Below are 19,851 nucleotides of genomic sequence, written 5' to 3' on the forward strand. Positions count from 1 at the left end.
ACTGCATAGACCTCTTAATAGGGTTGCCTGAATACCCTACTGACGTGGCAACTGACTTCCTGCAGAGCAAGTGTTCAGAGACAAAGGGATCAAAAAGGAAGCCACAACACATTACACTACTTAGTTTCAGAAGTTATAACTTAAGTGAGATGAGAGGGGATGAGAGGGTAAGGAACCAGCTTTTGAAAAGAGAAATATCAAAGGATTTCAGGACATATTTTTAATGTACCTCACTTTTCTTTCCCCTATTCAGTTTTTTAAAGCACAGATATTTTGTCTGGTACTTGGTTTGGGCAGCATTTATTTGTGTATCTTTTTCCATTTGAACTTTCCCAAGTTATTTCAGGTTTGGAGGCGTTTTTTATATGCAACCTGTATCTGAATATTTAAAAAATCCAATCTTACAGTCTCTGATTTTCAATAGGTGAATTTAATTCACTCACCTTATAACTACTGATTAGACATTCTTAACAGCTTATTTTGTATTTTCTATTTACTATTACTATACTATTTAGTGATTACCTTTTGATTATTTCCTATTTGCTTTTTAATAATTTATCATTTTCTTTCTTGTACTTTTCCTATTTACTGGTACTGAAGTTACGCTGTTTATATCACTCTGACAGGGCTACCATAACAAAATACCATGCGGTGGGTGCTTTCAAAAACAGCAATGTATCTTCTCACAATTCTGGAGGCTAAAATTCCAGGATCAAGGTGTTGACAGGTTGGGTTCTCCTGAGGCCACTGTCCTTGGCTCGCAGATAGCCACCGTCTTGCTGTAAACTCTCATGGCCTTTCCTCTGTGCACATCCATCTCCAGTGACTCTGCCTCTTTTGATAGACACCGTCATACTGCATTAGGGTTACAACTTTAACCTGTCTCCAAATAGTCACATTGGGGGTTAGAGCTTCAATATATGAATTTCGGAAGGCATGGGGACACAATTTAGTCCATAACACCATCTATTCCTATTTTTCTTGTGTATATTCTTAAATTCTTAACATTACAAATTACATTTCTAACAATAGCTGGGGTAATTAATATCTATTTATTTTGATTTTTCTCTGCTCAGGCACCCTCCTGCACCCCTGATTATTCACTCTTGCTACCCCAGGAGAATTTTTCCCATTCCTAGTATCTCCTTCCAAAGGGCATGGAGAACTTTGGGTGCTTTTTCCAACTCGGGGAGCAGTCTTCTCCTCTGGCCATTTAAGTTTCTGCTTTCTTTTTCAATCTGATTTTATCTGTTCTACAGTTTTCAGTAGGTTCCTTACAGCTTCTGGTCCATCATGTATTCTTTTTTTTTTTAATTTTTTTTTAATGTTTATTTATTTCTGAGACAGAGAGAGACAGAGCATGAGTGGGGGAGGGGCAGAGAGAAAGGGAGACAGAATCAGAAGCAGGCTCCGGGCTCCGAGCTGTCAGCACAGAGCCCGACGCGGGGCTCGAACTCGCAAACCGTGAGATCATGACCTGAGCCAAAGTCAGTCACTCAACTGACTGAGCTACCCAGGCGCCCCATGTATTCTTGTTTTGAATTCCAGTTACAAATTTTAAACACAGACACACACATATCCCATGATTTCTAGAGATTTGGCACAGGAGGGAGAGGTTGATGTATATGCATTCAATCCAGTGTCTTAAAACAGAAGAGGTATGTTTCATTTAGAAGTTAATTTTTAAGAGTGAAGACTTCTGACTAGGAAAATTTGAAATTGGAAGTCCAAATAGATAAGTTTGAGTCAAGAGAAGCCAGAGACATCTATAGTGCTAATATTTAAAACTACAATTATATTGTATGTAATAAATGGTAATTCTTGTTTCAGAAGTTAGCAGGTATAAAACTTCTCTATATAAAAACAGTGCCAAAGTAGCAATTTTATGTCAACTTGATCACCAAGCAAGTGCCTAGGAGTGGCAGATGTAAGCCACACTACAGAAATCATGCCAATGAAAGACAAACTACCCAATAGTGTCATGCCAAGGGAAGGCACAGATGGCTGGAGAGCAGCAGCTATAGGTCTTTTTATAGCATTATCAAATGGCACACACTTGACATTCCAACTGGTCCTGTGCCAATGGCCAAGGTAATTAGGGATGCCAACATGAGAATGTTCAGAAGGCAAACTCATCTTCATGCCATCCAACATGGGACCAGAGAAGCAATCTTGGGTGGCAAATGAGTAGTTTTATGCCACAGTAATAATTAGGTTGGAGAGGTTACCTGATTTCTCAAAAGCAGAATAAGATCCCAAAGACACAAAATTAAAAGCAGCATTTCTGTGACCAACAAAAACAGACTCCCAAACTGCACAGCTTCTACCTAGAAACAACATGGACAAAAAGTCTAGAGCCATGACAGTACAATTTTTTGCTCTTTAAAAAAATTTTCAGCAATTTCAGTTACAGAAAAGTTTCAAATACAGTACGAAGATTTTTCTTTCTGAATCATTTGAGATGAAGTTGCCAATACACTCTTGAACACTTTAATGTTTATTTCCTACTGAGGACATTCTCCTACCTACACAATCAAATCATCAAAATCATAAGGTTAGCATTGATAACATTATTCCAGCTTAATCACTGAAATTGCACCAACTGTTCCAGTAACGTTCTTCATATAACAAAGATCAATTTCTTAATGAATTTGTTAGGTCTCTTTAGATTCCTTCAGTATAAATTAGTTCTTCAGTCTTCTTTTCATTCATATGAACTTGGCATTTTTTTTCAATAGTATAGGTTACTTATTATAATGTCCCTCAATTTGAGTTCACCTGATGTTTCCTCAGGATTAGATGCCAGTTATATACTTTTTTTTGCAGAAATACCACAGAAAGGCTGTTGTGTTCTTATTGAGTATATGTGGTAGTTTATTTTGATTTCTTCCATTACTGATAATACCATTTTGATCACTTATTAACATGGTATCTACCAGCCTTCTCCACTGTGAAGTTATTTTTTCCTTTTGTAAATAACACATACTTTGTGAAGAAATATTTTTTTGAGACAATACAAATACCCTGTATCTCAGGAAACTTTCTCTCACGGTTATAGCATCCATTAATTATTCTTGCCTTACTCTATTATTAATATGATGTCTTCCAAATTGTGATTTTTCTCATTCTGTCATTCCTTTTACATTTATTAGTTGTATTTATTCACTTTTGTACTTATTGTATCAGTATAGACTCATGGCAATTTATTTTATACAACTTATAATCATCCCACATATTTTGATAAAATTCAATTCAAAAAATTATTTCCTAAATTCTCATATTTCTTCTTTGACCCATGAGACATTTAGAGAAGTACTGTTTAATGTGCAAATAGTGGGAGCTTTGTTGAGAATATGAAAGTTATTGAATTGTAATTTAATTCCTTTGGTGTCGTATTTCACTCTTCTAAAGTGTACTGTGCTTTCTTTTATATACCAGCATATAATCTATGTTTAGTGACTATTTCATGTGCTTTAAAAGGAAAGTACATTCTAAAGTTGTTGAATATAGGTTCAAAAAATGTCAGGTCAAGTTGGTGGATAGGTTCATATATTCTGTATCCTTATGCATTTATGTACTACTTGTCCTATGAATTACTAAATTTGTCTACTTTTCTTTTTTGGTTGTTATCTTTTGCTTCATATATTTGAATATTTATTTTGAGAGAGAGAGCATGCATGCACACGAGTAGGGGAGGAAAAGACAGAGAGGGGGACAGAGGATTCCAAGCGGGCTCTGTGCTGACAGCAGACAGCCAAATGCAGGGCTGGAACTCCTGAACCAGGAGACCATGACCTGAGCCGAAGTCAGACACTTAACCAACTGAGCCACCCAGGCTTCTTCATATATTTGAAACTCACTTATTTTGTATATAAACATTTAGAATGATGTCTTTCTGTTGAACTTTCATCATCAGGAATATGTCTCTTTAGGTTTTCTAATACTTCTTTTGTTCTGAAGTCTACTTTGGTACTTGATGTTAGAGTGTTACATCTTTTTAAATGTATTTGTGTCATAGTAACTGAAGTGTTCTCTTATTCGGAATATAATCAGGTTTTGTTTTTTATCCTGTCTTACAAAGTTAGACTTAAAAAAAATTCAATCTGTATTTTAACTGGAGTATCTTATTAATTTGAATTCAATATGATTATAAATGTTTAGGTTTAAGTATACCATCTTGCTGTTTGTTTTCTATTTTCCTTCCTGTCCTGCCCTCTTTGGGGTTGACTATTTTTAAAGGTTTTGTTTGTTTGTTTGTTTTTAATTTCCTCTATTGACTTTCTTTAAAGCTGCATATCTATTTAAATTTTTGAGAAAATCCTCCAGGCACTACAATATACTTAGCACAGTATAAGTGTTAAGCTAGTGTTAACTTAGCACAGTTTACTTAGAATTAATATTGTACCACTTCAGGCAAAAGGTATAAACCTTACAATGGTATGATTCCATTTTATCACCTGTCATGATATGATGTTACTGTCATTCATTTCACATCTACATGTTACAAATACCACAATGCATTATTATTTTGCTTTGGACAATTATCTTTTAAAGAAATTTTTACATGAGGAAAAAATACTTTTACAACTAATCCATATTTACCATTGTCAGAGCTCTTCATTCTTTTATGTAGATCCATGTTTCCATCTGATATTATATTTGCTGTGCCAGAAGAACTTCCTTTACCTTTGCTTGTACTGCAGGTCTCCTGAGTTGGTGCTGAGTTGTCTCAGTTTTCATTTATTCAAAAGTGTCTTTATTTTACCAACATTTTAAGGTAATTTTCACTGGATATAAAATTTTGTATTGTGTTATTTTTTCAGTTCATTGAAGATGTTGCTACATTATCTTTTGGCATTATTTTTTCTGATGAGAAGTAAGCTATAATTCATATTAGTTGGTCCTTCTAAGTCTTTTTTTGTTGTTGTTGAGTTTTTTAAAAGATTTTTATCTTAATCACTGATTTTCAGTAGTTTGGGTATGCTATGCCAGGATGTAGTGTGCCTGAGTATTGCTTTGTTTATTTGGAGTTCACTGAGCTTCGATCCATAGACTAATATTTTCCAGCAATGACATGTATTTTAGACCACCGGATTTGGGTTTCACAAGTTACTCAGCCTTTATTAATTTTTGTATTTTTCCTTCTTTTTATTAATACTGGCTGATTTCCATTTATCTGTCTTGATGTCTTTCTATGGATCCTTTATTTTACTGTCCAATCTTTTGCTAAGCCTACCCAGGGAGTTTTTCATTTCAGGTTTCACATTTTTCAGTTCTAGAATTTCTTTTGCCCCCTTTAAAAAATAGTTTCCTTGTCTCTCTTGAGAATCCATATATATTCAATCATTATATTCATCTCTTCCTTTAAAATACTTAAACATATTTATAACAGCTGCTCCAAAGTTTTTTCTGCCCCTTTCAACATCTGGGTCCTCTCAGGTCTGTTACCATTAGCTCCTTTTTCTCTTCATTATTTATACATCACATTTTCCTGCTTCTTTAACCACCTAATGATGTGTTATTGTGTGCTGTAAATCATATTATAAGTAGTTTGGGTAATGCTTTCTTTAAAGGATGTTGATTTTTGTACTAGCAGGGTATCAAATTAATGGTGAATTCTTTTGATTCTGTCAAGTTAGGTTTTGTGATTTTTAAAGGCAGATCTGGTTTTGTACACAGTCCTGGAATAAGTTCTTCATCTTCAAGCATAGCATTTCTAGAGTTTCATAAAAATGCCCAGTGAGGTTGCTTCACTTTGAGCCAGAATTCCAGCACCTCTCACCATTACGAAGGCTCTCCGTTTAGCTCTCAGTCTCACAGCAGTGACTCTTTGGTAGGCCTTATATATACTTGCTGCTTAGCCTTCCATCAAGGACCCAAGTAACCACCTTGTAGACTTCTGGGTCCCCACTCTTCACATAGATTTTCCCATTCTGGTATCCTGCCCCATAAATTCTATATCATTTATCATCTCTGAATTCTGAACTCTTATCCCTGGCTCTTCATCTGAGAGACATCACTGGTCTCTGTTCTGGAAATTATATAGAGGGCCATCTGTATATCCCTCCTCTTTTAAGAATCAAAGTCCTGCAGGGCTTACTTATTGTCCAATGCCTAAAAACTGTTGTCTCATATTTCATGTAGTTTTATAGTAGTTTACAGTGGGAGCACAAGTCTGAAACCAGTTTGTCCAGTAGCTGGAAGTGGAAGATCCTCTTCTCTTACCAGTAATATTTTAAAACAGTTCTGCCAATATTGACTATATAATTATTCCCTTTTGCTTGGGTTTTGGTAGGAAACAACCTTGAACTATAGGGATCAATGAGAAGCTAGTGTTTTGTTTTTTTTTTTAAATATTTTTAAATTACTTACCTTTGAGAGACAGATAGAGAATGAGCAGGGGAGGGGAAGAGAGAAGGAGCTCCAAAGCAGGCTCCAGACTCCAAGCTGTCAGCACAGAGCCCCACTTGGGGCTTGAACTCACAGACTGTTGAGATCATGACCTGAGCCGAAGTTGGATGCCTAACTGTCTGAGTCACCCAAGTGCCCCTAGAAGCTAATGGTTTTTAAAAGACAAGAAATTGGGAATGGACACTTCAAAAAGTATTACACCTATCCAGTTCAAATGACAGTCTAAGATACAATTCTTTGTGTCTCCCAAGATGCAAATGGGTTCTCAAAGAGCAGACTCATAGTCCTGGAAGATCTACCAATATCATGTCTGGCATATACCACATTCCTCTCTAAGAAAACTATCACTAAATGTGTGAGTTTTTTTTTTCCTGGATACATGAATGAGAAAATAGGGAAATAGGCAATTGGTGCTATTTTTCTGTGGTCCTTTCTATATTCACTGTGCACTTCCTTTTATTACACACTAAGAGCTCTTAATTTAGATGAATGATATTCCAAATAAACTGGGTTCTGTGTATCATTCAGGATAGACAGATGCCATTCTGCAATAAACAGTGTTACTGATAACTTTTGAACTTTGGTAAAGAATAAAAGGAAAAGAATAGCTTTTTGAAGTTAGTAATAGGGAGTCATCAAGTCATAAATCACTGAGCTTTGGGGAACTTCTAAATTTTTAGTTTGTATAAGTAGTTTGGTATAAATGGAAACAGCATGAACTTTAGAGTCAAATACACCTTAGTTTGAATCACAATTCTCAGTTGTCCTTATAATTACTTTTAGCAACTGTAACATAGGTATAATAATTCTATTGTCTAGGATTATTATGAGAATTAAATAAGATAATTTATAAAGTGGTATAATGTATGTTTTATATAACATATTGACATAATATATTATACCATTATATAAGGCATTATCTGGTATAACACCTTTGCAGGTGATCAAGAAAAGTTAACTCCTTTAACTTTGTGAGATGTAATGATTTTGTTACTGATAAAGCACTTGGTATGCCTTCAAGCAAGACAGACTATAAATTTAAGCTGGCATACACAAATATCTTCATTAGCAAAAGGAAAGATCTGCATTATTAATCTTATAAGATTTCTATAATTCTTCAACTTGAACTGAAAATTATTTTTTTTACTTTTTTGAACATAAGTTAGAATTTTAAAAACTTAGGTTTTTCTTTTTAGTGCTTTTACTACAATTAAACAATAAACCCTAGTATAAACAACATCTTATATAATTTCATTTGTTCCATTTGGGGCATAAAATTGATGATATGTCATGCTTTAAAGCAGAATTTGTGACATTTAAGGCTCTTAGCGATTAATAGTTCAAACATAACAGCGCACTGCAAGGGGGTTATCCAGAATTGGAAAGCAGCTAGTGCCAAGCTTAACACTTCACTCACCTTCCAAAAACATACTGCAGAACTTCTCATTCCAGTTATCCCAGATGAGAACATATCAGACTAATAGTCTTGCTGAGAACAACTAAAACAGCTGGGTAAAATAATTTTTAAAATTCTGTTTGAAGACATTGGAGAACAAGACAGTGAGTATTTGAAGGGCCAAGATTCTAGACAGAAGCAAAACCCAGAGAGGTAAGCCTGACATTTGGTGCAGCTTTTGCTTTTCAAAGTATTTGCCAATATGTAATTGGTGGCCAAGAAGGTGAGAAACTTAACAGAAAGTAGTGTTTGAGAAGTTGAGAAACCACATTGAACATTAGGTAGAGTCAATGGGCTAAGGCTACTAAGTTATACTTCAGGGTCTGCTGAACAGACAAGGCTTCTAACTGGGACTCCTGAAGGGCTACACTCTTGATGTTCAGTATAAAGTAGAAATAAATTGGCTCTTAGACTGAAACTCATGTTCAAACAAACTCAATCCCAGAATGGAGTAAGGTATCTTTTAACCTTTACCCTAACTAACTTCTAGAAGCAAAAGTAAATTCTTTCAAGAAGGAAAACAACATCATACACAGCCTCAAATTATCACTACATTTTAAAAATGCTATGGTTTCTCAAAAAAAAAAAAAAAAAAGGCAGAGAGTTAAAACCAAATGACCCCCAAACAAGAACAGAAAGACAGAAAGATTCACCATAAGGATAGGAATCAAAATAAAAAATTAGAGGAAAAATGCAATTAATAAGCTAATAGAAGGGAAAAAATGGAATAATAGAGTTAACATAAAAAAGGGCAAGGATGGTTAGGTAAAAGGACATAGAATAGGTGGGAGAAACAGAAAAGAAAGTGGGTAGGACAAACACAATTATATTATTTACAATCCAATTAAATAATCTAATTAAAAGACAAAGGTGACCCCTGATTAAAAATATACAACTATTTATTGCTTATAAGAGATGCAACTCAAAATATAAAGAAACATGGATATAAAAGATTTGAAGCAAATACAAACCAAAATAAAACTGGTGTAGGTATACTTTGAGATGAAGTAGGTTTTAAGGCAAGAAGCATTACTAGAAAATAGAAGAATGTTTCATAATGTTAAAGGCTCAATATATCAAGAAAATACAACAGGTCTTAAAAGAACTGAAAAACATGATTAACACACTTGATTTTATATAGAACACTGCATTCAACAACTGTAAACTATAGGCTACACATTTTTTTTCAGTGCACATGCAAATTTTACCATTGACCATATAATGGGCCATAAGGGAATTTCAACTAATTTCAAAGGGTTGATGTAATACAGAATAGGTTAAGGTGTGTGTGTGTGTGTGTGTGTGTGTGTGTGTGTGTGTGTCTGTCTGTCTAGAAAATGTTTTATTATTTGAAATTAGGAAATGTAAGAAACCTAGGACAAAGAATTCATAACAGAAATGTTTAGAAATACTTTGAGCTGAATGATAACGAAAAACAGACACATAAAATTGTCAGATTGCAATCAAGGCCATCGTTGAATGGAGATTATACCCTTGAATGCATACATTAGGATACAGTAGCTAAAAAAATCCATGACTTAATATCTATCACAGGTTAGAGTAAGAACAACACATTTAAACAAACTTGGAAGACTTACATTATTGGATATAAATACTTATAAAGTAATTAAAGAAGTTTAGTATTGGAGCAAGGACAGAATCTAGTAATATATCTACACATATAGGACACTTGATTGGCTTATTCTGATTGAATTATAGTTGACATGCAGTATTCTATTATTTGCTGGTGTACAACATAGTGGTTCTACAAATCTATACATTATGTAATGCTTACTACATACAATAAGTGTAGTTGCCATCTGTCAACATACCAATTTATTACATTATCTACTATATTCCCTATGCTGCACTTTTCATCTCCCTAACTTATTTTATAACTAAAAATTTTTAGTTCTTAATCCCCTTCACCTATTTCACCCATCCCCCTATACCCCTCTATTTTGACAACCACCAGTTTGTTCTCTGTATTTATGAGCCTGTTTCTGTTTCTTTTGGTGTTTATTTGTTCATTTGTTTTTACTTGTAGCTTCCACATATAGGTGAAAATACACAGTGTTTGTTTTTTTCTGTCTGACTTATTTCACGTAGCATAATATCCTCTAGGTCCATCCATGTTGTCACAAATGGCAAGATTTCATTCTTTTTTATGGCTATTATTCCATTATATATATATATATATATAAAACATCTTTATATATATAACATATATATATATAACATCTATATATATATATATGTTATATATATAACATATATAACATCTTTATCCATTCATCTATGGATGGGCATTTGGGTTGCTTCCACACCTTGGGTATTGTAGATAATGTTGCAATAAACAGGGGTGCGTGTGTCTTTTCCAAACAGTGTTTTCATTGTCTTTGGGTAAATACCCAGTAGCAGAATTACTGGATTATATGGTATTTCCATTTTTATTTTTTTGAGAAATGTGCATACTGTTATCTATAGTGAACAATTTACATTCCCACCAACATTCTCCACATCCTTGCCACCACTTGTTATTTCCTGTCTCTTTGATACTAACCATTCTGACTGGTGTGAGGTTATATCTCATTATGGTTTTGATATGCATTTCTGTGGGAACCTCATTTATGACAAAGGTGACCCTGTAAAGCATCAAAGTACAATTTTGTCAATCAATGGTCACAGGTCAACTGGATATACATATGACAGAAGTTAATTTTGCGCCATATCCTCTAAAAAAATCAATAGAGGTGGATTGTAGGTTTAAATGTTAACATTAAAATAATACAAATTCTGGAAGATAAAAAGGAGAATTTTGGAGGTGCTTGGCTGGCTCAGTCAGCAGAGCATGCAACTCTTGATCTGGGGGGTGTGAGTTCAAGCCCATATTGGGTATAGAAATTACTTAAAAACAAAATCTTTAGAAAAAAGAAGAATTTTCAAGACCTTGAAAATTTCAAGACCTTTAAGATTTTTAAAACAAGGCACAAAGAGCACTAACCAGCCCCTAGCAACCACCACTTTACTCTCTATTTCTATGAAACCAGTTTTTATTTACTTTTTAAGATTCCATATATAACTGACACCAGACAGTATTTGTCTTTCTCTTATTTTCCTTAGCATTAAGCCCTCCAGGTTGGTCAATGGTATAGCAAATGGCAAGATTTCCTTCATCTGTCAATGGACACTTAGGTTATTTCCACATCTTGGCTATCTGAATAATGCTGCTGTACACATGGGTACAGATACTTCTTCGAGATACTGGTTTTGTTTCCTTTGGGCATCTACCCAGAAGTGGGATTTCTGGGTTATGTGGCAGTTTTATTTTTAATTTTTTAAGGAGCCTCCATATTGTTTTCCATAGTGGCTGCACCAGTTTACACTCACACCAACAGTGAACAAGCGTTCCCTTTCCTCCACATCTCTGCCAACTTTTGTAATCTCTTTTTTGATAAAAGACATCCTAACAGGTGTGAGGTATTATCTCAATGTGGTTTTGATTTGCATTTCCCTGATGATTAGTGATGTTGAGTACCTTTTCATGTACCTGTTGGCCATCTGTATGTCCTCTTTGGAAAAATGTCTTTTCAGGTCCTTTGCTCATGTTTTAATTCAATTGTTTGATTTTTTTGCTATTGAGTTGTAGAAGTTGTAATATATTTTGGATATTAACCCCTTATCAAATATATGATTTACAAATATTTTCTCCCATTTGTAGATTGCCTTTTTGGGTTTTTTTTGACTATTTCTTTTGCTGTGCAGAAACTTTTTGGTTTGACATAGTGTCACTAATTTTAGCTTTTGTGGCCTATGCTTTTATTGTCTTTTATCAAAAAACAACAACAAAAACAAATAAACAAACAAAAAAACCCACAAAAAATAAAAACTCCACACTGCCAAGACCAATGTCAAGGAGCTTTTTCTCAATGTTTTCTTCTAGGACTTTATGGTTATAGGTCTTACATTTAAGTCTTCAATTCATTTTTAGTTTTTCTGAGGCATGTAAGATAGGAGTCCAGGTTCATTATTTTGCATGCGGATATCCAATTTTCCTACCACCACTTATTGAATTTATCCAAGGGATACAGGAATCAGGGATGCTGATTCATAGGGGCACATGTACCCCAATGTTTATAGCAGCACTTTCAATAATAGCCAAATTATGGAAAGAGCCTAAATGCCCATCAACTGATAAATAGATAAAAAGATGTGGTTTATATATACAATGGAATACTACTTGGCAATGAGAAAGAATGAAATCATGCCATTTGCAGCAAGGTGAATAGAACTGGAAGGTATTATGCTGAGTGATACAAGTCAGAGAAGAACAGATATCGTATGTTTTTACTCATATGTGGATCTTGAGAAACTTAATAGAAGACCATAGGGGAAGGGAAGGGGAAAAAATAGTTACAAACAGAGAGGAGGGAGGCAAACCATAAGAGACTCTTAAATACAGAGAACAAACTGAGGGTGGATGGAGGGGTAGGGGAGAGGGGAAAGTGGGTGATGGGCATTGAGGAGGGCACTTGTTGGGATGAGCGCTGTGTGTTGTGTGTAAGCAATGAACCATGGGAGTCTACTCCAAAAACCAAGAGCACACTTTACACACTGTATGGTAGCCAATTTGACAATAAATTATATTAAAGAAAGAAAAAAAAAAAAGAAAGAAAAAACTAACTTGTCCCCATTGTGTATTCTTGGTCAAAGACTAGTTGACCATATATGCATGGGATCATTTCTGGGCTCTTTATTCTGTTCCATTGGTCTGTGTGCCTGTTTTTATGCCAGTTATCACATATAAAATGGAATACAACGTAAACATTAAAGAAATGACATACACTTATGTTTACTGATATGGAAAACTATGTCATATTGTTGAAAGAAAAAAATCAAGTTATAAACAAAAAGTATAGGGAATGAATATATTCACAGAGAGGTATTTTTTTTTAATTTTTAAAAATTTTTTTTCAACGTTTATTTATTTTTGGGACAGAGAGAGACAGAGCATGAACGGGGGAGGGGCAGAGAGAGAGGGAGACACAGAATCGGAAACAGGCTCCAGGCTCTGAGCCATCAGCCCAGAGCCTGACGCGGGGCTCGAACTCACGGACCGCGAGATCGTGACCTGAGCTGAAGTCGGACGCTTAACCGACTGCGCCACCCAGGCGCCCCACACAGAGAGGTATTTTAAAGGATGTCCATTGGTTTTTTAGTTTTATTCTCTTTATTGTATTGTTTACTTTCTATTATAGTATTATTTATTCTTATAACCAAAATATTTTATTTTAATCTAAGGTCTTGCTGAATCATATTGCTTTTGCTTACAAAATATCCTCTCTTTTACATTCATATAATTCAAGCCCTGTTTCAGGTATTCATTATATTTTACATGGCTATGTAATAACAATAGTTGCTCTGTCTCAACAATAATAACACATAATATCTGTATATTACTTACCAGTTTACAAAGTACTTTCAATACATTATCCCCACTAAGACTCAAAAACAACCTTATGAATAAAGAAATATGAAGAAAATCTACCTTTACTGAGGTGAATTCTGGTAAAGGTGAGAAAGTAGAGATAGATAGTGGGGTCAAAAAATCTAAAAAGTGTTGTTATTTCTGACACTGTGATGTCTACATGTAGAGATATTGGCCAAATAAAACCTTCTCTCAATATATGAATATGTCTATTCAATTTGACAAAACAAAATACAGATGATAAATAATAACTTTTTGAATTAGTGATTTCTTCACGATCAATGAAAGCACAATTTAACTGAATGATGCAAAGTTAGAATTTAAACAACAAACTCATTCCAAAGACAAGTGATCTAATGTCATGAAGCCATTTTAATACCTAAAGCATCAAAGCTTAAACTACAGAAATGTTTTCATTGTGCAGAAGATTCAGGTAAAAGAGCCTTCCAGAATTTTTTTTGTTTCATTTTCAAGAAGCTTTTACTTTATTGGTTTCCTTGACAACAATGAATTTTCTGTGGAGCAGAATATGCTAGGAAACCGGGAAAGGAACACCACCTCATCTGACCTCACTGTGACATTGTGGTAAAAGATCTTGGAAGAACCTGATACAGAGCACAAGGATCTGTAAGAAACTGGCTGTTAGCTAATAAATGGGAGGACTAAAGTGTATATGAATTTATAACTTCTTGGATGTGTTTTGCACTGTGGTTACTTTAAAAATATAAGTGAGAACATTCATAATTTGTTACTTTACACTAAAATCTAAGGGACAAACTTGAGCACATTCAAAATCTATGGCACATACTTTGCCCTATGTCCTGGCTTCTGTAGCTGTACTTTAGAGAATGGATTAAAAGGACACGCTTATTACATAGAAAGGTGTCATCCCCTCACATCAAGGTACACGAGGAGAAAAGTTCAAGAATTATAAATTCTTAGAAAACATAAAAAATCCTTTGGGCCCCAGCAAAGAAAATGTCAACGAGTCAAAAGAGACTAGATGGCTATTGACCAGTTTCATGAAGGCAAAGCTGCAAGCCAAGAAGGAATAATGCTTTCTCACCATGTGTCTAAGGCACAAATGACACTAATCCTTTTTAATGGTCACAAAAGCTGACAACTTACTCAGCCTTAGAACTGAAGGCACAAAATCATCTCTGGGAATGACTCACCATAAACAGGTCACGAGCACCAATGTCAACAGCTAACAGAAATGCCTTTTCAAATCTCTGGTACCTATAATGAAGAAAAGAAATGTATATGTTAGTTATGAACAAAACCATAAAAGAAGAGAGCTGCTTGTTTAATGTATTTATGTGTTACTGTTTTTTGTTCTTCTGATGGGAAAAATATTTTCAAACAGTAGGGAATTTGCCTGCTGGGATTTTCTGTATGTGAAATGTTATTGCACTTAGAAGGGCCTTAGTCAAAGCCTGCAGAGGCCTTCAATGCAATTTGCAAGGATAAGCATAACCCAGAGAAGGTGCTGTTGAATGTAGGGAAATAATTGCTTAGGAAAAAGTCTCTCATAATTTTTAACTTTATCGTGTTTTGTAAGAGAAAAGTATGGGAATATGTAGACTATAGCAAGATAACAGTAATTACCAAACCGAATAATCATACTTTTGTGTTTCATAGGTAAAAGTTGAGAAGCCATACGCTGTATTATTACAAAAGTCATATTTGTGAGTTTTGGAAAATATACACCCTAGGTTGTTCGAAAATGACAGTAGAAATGGTTTCTAAATATTTTAACATATTTTCTAAGTATGTTTTTTTAATGCTTATTTATTTTTGAGACAGAGACAGAGAGACAGAGAGAGAGAGGGAGGGAGGGAGGGAGGAAGCTGGGGAGGGGCATACAGAGGAGACAGAAGATCTGAAGTGGACTCCACACTGACAGCAGAGAGCCTGACTCAGAGCTCAAACCCACAAACCGTGAGATCATAACCTGAGCCAAACTTGGATGCTTTACTGATTGATTGAGCCACCTAGGCGCCCCTCTTCTAAGTATTCTTAAGTATTTTCTAAATACTTCAAACATGACTTTTCTACTCTTTTTACACAATATACACTTTTCCTAAAGTATAACTTTGATAATTATTTTTTTATAATGTTTATTCATTTTTGAGAGAGAGAGAGAGTGAGAGAGCACAAGCGGGGTAGGGGCAGAGAGAGATGAAGACACAGAATTTAAAGCAGGCTCCAGGCACTGAGCTGTCAGCACAGAGCCTGACACGAGGCTCGAACCCATGAACTGTGATATCATGACCTGAATCGAAGTTGGGCGCTTAACCGAGTGAGCCACGCAGGTGCCCCTGATAATTCTTTTTAGTGAAAGTTTAATTTTAGCCCAAGATATATGAAAACTACAGTTTAAATTAATTACCTTCACAGGAAAGTTGAAGCTCCTGAAAGCAAAGCATGTTATGATCACATACTTTGCACAGAGTTTTAGAAGGAAAGGTCTTTTTTTTTTTTTTTTTGGTTTGAATGCTGAGATTTACATAGATATAATTGTGAGAATTTCTGACTCCAGAAACAAGCAGGTAAATAACCAGGTTGTACTCTGTTCTCTATTTTATATTGTGAAATATGACAGTATAAAATATAAAGATTTCAATTGCAACACATCAGAAATATGGAATATTAACAGATTACATAAATTTTATCAGTAAAATAGCTCAAATAATTTAAGTCCTAACAAAAAATTAATGACTCTTATTGCCAATCTCCTCCTTCACCCTTCTTACTAACCTCTCCAGTATTTGCCTGAATCCCTTTAACTATGGAAGATCGGAAGGCAGTTGTATTTCTTTTGTTCCAGGCACTTTACTGATTCCTTGTGTATTCAGTGGAGGTGGGATGTAATGAGAAACAGAGGACTGTAGCAAACTGTACAACTTGTTCATACATTCACTGCTATTTTACATTTGATCCCACTACACTGAAACTTTTCTGTCAATAGTAATCTTCCAGCTTCTAATGATGAAATGTAAGATAAGTTCTCATCTTGTGTGCCCTTTTGGCCACATCTGACCCCACAAATTTCCCCTCCTTGAAACTCCCTTTTTCCTTGCATTTGGAGATGCCATTCCTTGTTTTCTCATTTCTGACATTTCATTTTCTTAGTCTCCTTTCCCAGTTTGTTCTATGCCTACTCCATAAAGTTGGTGTTCTATGGTCCTCTTATTTATACTAACTACTCTAGTCTCCCCAGTAACCTTACCCACTTCATGACATTGATAATTACATCAATAACTCATGAATCCCTAGGTTCCCTTTCTTTCCTGAGCTCCAAACTTTTATTTCCAGGTACTTTAAATTTAAAGTGTCTAACATATCCATCAATACATCAATTTGGCAACCATATATATGATAAATTAAAATTGGAGAAAGTGAAATTAAGAGGGACAAGATAGGATGTATTGTTCTTTCTAGGTGAGAGATAATGATGAGCACTATGATCAAATGAAGGATTGGCTTTGGAATTGGGCAGAATGGTCAACCAGAAAGGGACCAAAGGCAACTCCCAACTAGACTGCCTATAAAATATACATTAAAGTACATCAATGTACTTTATATACTTTAATGTATATACAAAATATACATTAAAGTACATCACAGAACTCTAAAAAAAATAAGAAAATCTCTCTAAGAGTACCATAGTCTCAATCAAAATATAGCCAACCAAATGAAATCCCTTCATTAAAACTAGAGTAAAGATCCCTGAGCAGAGAGAGAGCAAATACTGGGGGAGAGGGAGAGGCAGAACTACCCTAAGGGCCATCACACTCAAGAGACTGAGCTCTGAACAAGTGTCAAGGTAACAGTGCTAAGCCCAAGACTTCTGATTAAGCCAAGGGCTAAAATGTTCCCAGGATATTAGTGTCCCTAACTTTGGCATAAAGAATAAAAAAAAAATTCATGTCTTGCTTAAAGCTTTTTCTTTAAGTAGACTCTACACCCAATGTGGGGCTCAAAGACACAACCCTAAGACTGACAGTCACATGCTCCAACAACTGAGACAGCCAGGCACTCCTAGATTAAAGCATTTTTTATAGAAATCCCCAGGCTTATCATAAATTAAAATAAAACAAGTATGAGCTCGTGATCAAAAATCACCAAATGCACAAGAAAACAAGCTAGTATGATGGAAAATAATTTCACAGATTATTTTTTCTTATGGTATGCTATAGTTCATACATGCTTCCTTTACTATTTTTCATTCTTTTTTCTTTGCTCTCCTTTGGGTAATTTCAAAAGACTTGTCTTCTACCTCAAAGATTCTTTCACTGGATCAATTCCATCTGCTGTTGATGCTCTCTACTTCGTTTCATTTTATCCATTGTATTCTTCACCTCCAGAATGTTTTTTTTTAAATGATTTTTGTCTCTGTAAAGTTCTCATTTTGTTCATTGTTTTCCTTATCTTATTGTCTTTGTTTTCTTGTAGCTCGTTGAGTTTCCTTAAAATGTTTAATTATTGGGTATACCACAGATCTTCATTTCTTTGGGGATATTTATTAAAAAAATATCGTGTTTCTCTGGTGGTGTCATGTTTCCTTGATATTTCATGCTTCTTCAAGTCTTATGTTGCTGTTCTCTCATTTAAAGAGTAGTCACCTAATTCAGTCTTACCAACTAGTTTCAGGAATATTAGCCCTGTAGGGATTCTGAGCCGTTCTCAAACTTTTTCTATGGATAAACCTGCTCCACACTTCTTATTCTCTCTTGGGGAGGAATTCTTAAGATGTATGCCTTCTCTCTATTCTGCAACCCTAGGCCAGATGCTGAGAACCTGCTATTTGCTTTCCTAGGGCACTCCTTATGCCCAAGTTTGTGTGCTTTCTCTTAGTCCTACAGTCAGGCTATCTGTGTGTGATTAGTAGCCATTTCCAAAGTCTCCTCTTGCCACCCTGGACTCATGCATAGGATGCTGGCCATGGAGTGTGGGGGCACACATGGAGCATTTGGGGTACCTGTTGCCAGTTGTGCGGATCCATAGGCAAGGTGTCCTCATCAGTTCGTGGGTAGGCTTCTTGATAATAGTCTGTCAGTCAGTCTAGTCTGTCAGTCAGTTAGTAGCATCTGTATCCCTTTGATGCCCTCTAAGAGCAGTGACTACTGTTTTTCCAGCTGTTCTCCACCCCCTAGATATGCAGCACACTTGAGTATTCTGGATAGGATGAGAAAGAAGTAAGTCTCTGACAGCATCCTGCACAGCTTGGGAAGCCAGGCACTTACTCAACATGCTCTCACTTTTAGCCATGGGAGAAATCATGGGCCGAGGTCTCTCTTGGCACTGAGCTGTGCCACCCTGGGAAAGGGATGACACAAGTAAAGTGAAACTGCTCCTCCTACACTATTCAATGGATCCAATCTCAGATTTTTCCCCCCTTTTTGCTCCAGAGGTGTGCTGGAACATCTCTGCTGGACTCCCAAACTTCCACAAAGGCACTCTTATTCATGGGTGATTGTCTAAATTGGTGTGCTGAGGAGTAAATGGTAAAAAACTTATTCTGCCATGTTGATGGTTGTATAATTTCACCTTTTATATTCAGGGCTGTGATCCACTTCAAGTATGTTTGTGTTGGCAAAAGGTAGAGGACAAGACTCATTTTCCCCCCTATATGGATCACCAGTTTATGTCGTATCATATTTGGAAAAGACCATCTAGACTACATTGAATTACTTTATCAATTTAGTAAAAAACAGTTGTAGTAAGTTTTGAAATCAGGAAGTGTGTGCTCCCTACTGTTGTTCTTTTTTAAGATTGTTTGGGCTGTTTGGGCCCCTTTGCAATTTCATATAAATTTGTGAACTGGCTTTTTCTATTTCTGAAAAAAAAAAGGCACTGGAATTTTGAATCTTTGGACTACTTTGGATAAGTGCTGCCATCTTAACAAGAGGAAGTCTTCCAATCCACATATATGGGATGTCCACACTTATTTAAGTCTTCTTTAATTTCTTTTAGCAATATTTTTATGCTTTCAGTTTATAAAACTTTGCCAGTGGTAGAATTATAATATAATATAATATAATATAATATAATATAATATAATATAATATCTTTTCAATATATACATATATATACACACACACACTGAAGTATTATTAACATACAGTGTTATATTAGTTTCAAGTTTACAATATGATGATTCCACAATTTCATACATTACTCAATGCTCATCATGAAAAGTATACTCTTAATCCCCTTAATCTATTTCACCCATCTCCACAACCCTCTGGCAACCACCAGTGTTTTCTCTGTACTTTTTGTCTCTTTTTTCTGTTAATTTGTCTTGTTTCTTAAATTCCACATGAGTGAAATCATATTTCACTGACTTATTTCACTTGGCATTATACTCTCTAAGTATATCTATGTTGTCACAAATGGCACGATCACATTCTTTTTTTTTTATGGCTGAGTAATATTCTATGATATATATAACATATATATCACATCTCCTTTATCCATTCATCTATTGATG

General features: G+C 35.2%; 1 protein-coding gene across 7 annotated transcripts in view; it reads right to left on the bottom strand.

Moving 5' to 3' along the window:
* Window positions 1–19,851, bottom strand: part of WDPCP (WD repeat containing planar cell polarity effector) — a 607,526-nt gene that overhangs the window by 164,527 nt on the left and 423,148 nt on the right. For all 7 annotated transcript variants that reach the window (XM_053200664.1, XM_053200665.1, XM_053200666.1 and 4 more), the window contains one exon: window positions 14,531–14,594. In XM_053200664.1, coding sequence (XP_053056639.1) covers window positions 14,531–14,594 — 64 coding nt within the window. The remainder of the gene's footprint in view (window positions 1–14,530; window positions 14,595–19,851) is intronic.

This window comes from Acinonyx jubatus, chromosome A3 (genome assembly GCF_027475565.1).
Source record: "Acinonyx jubatus isolate Ajub_Pintada_27869175 chromosome A3, VMU_Ajub_asm_v1.0, whole genome shotgun sequence".
In the NCBI taxonomy this organism is placed as follows: domain Eukaryota; kingdom Metazoa; phylum Chordata; class Mammalia; order Carnivora; family Felidae; genus Acinonyx; species Acinonyx jubatus.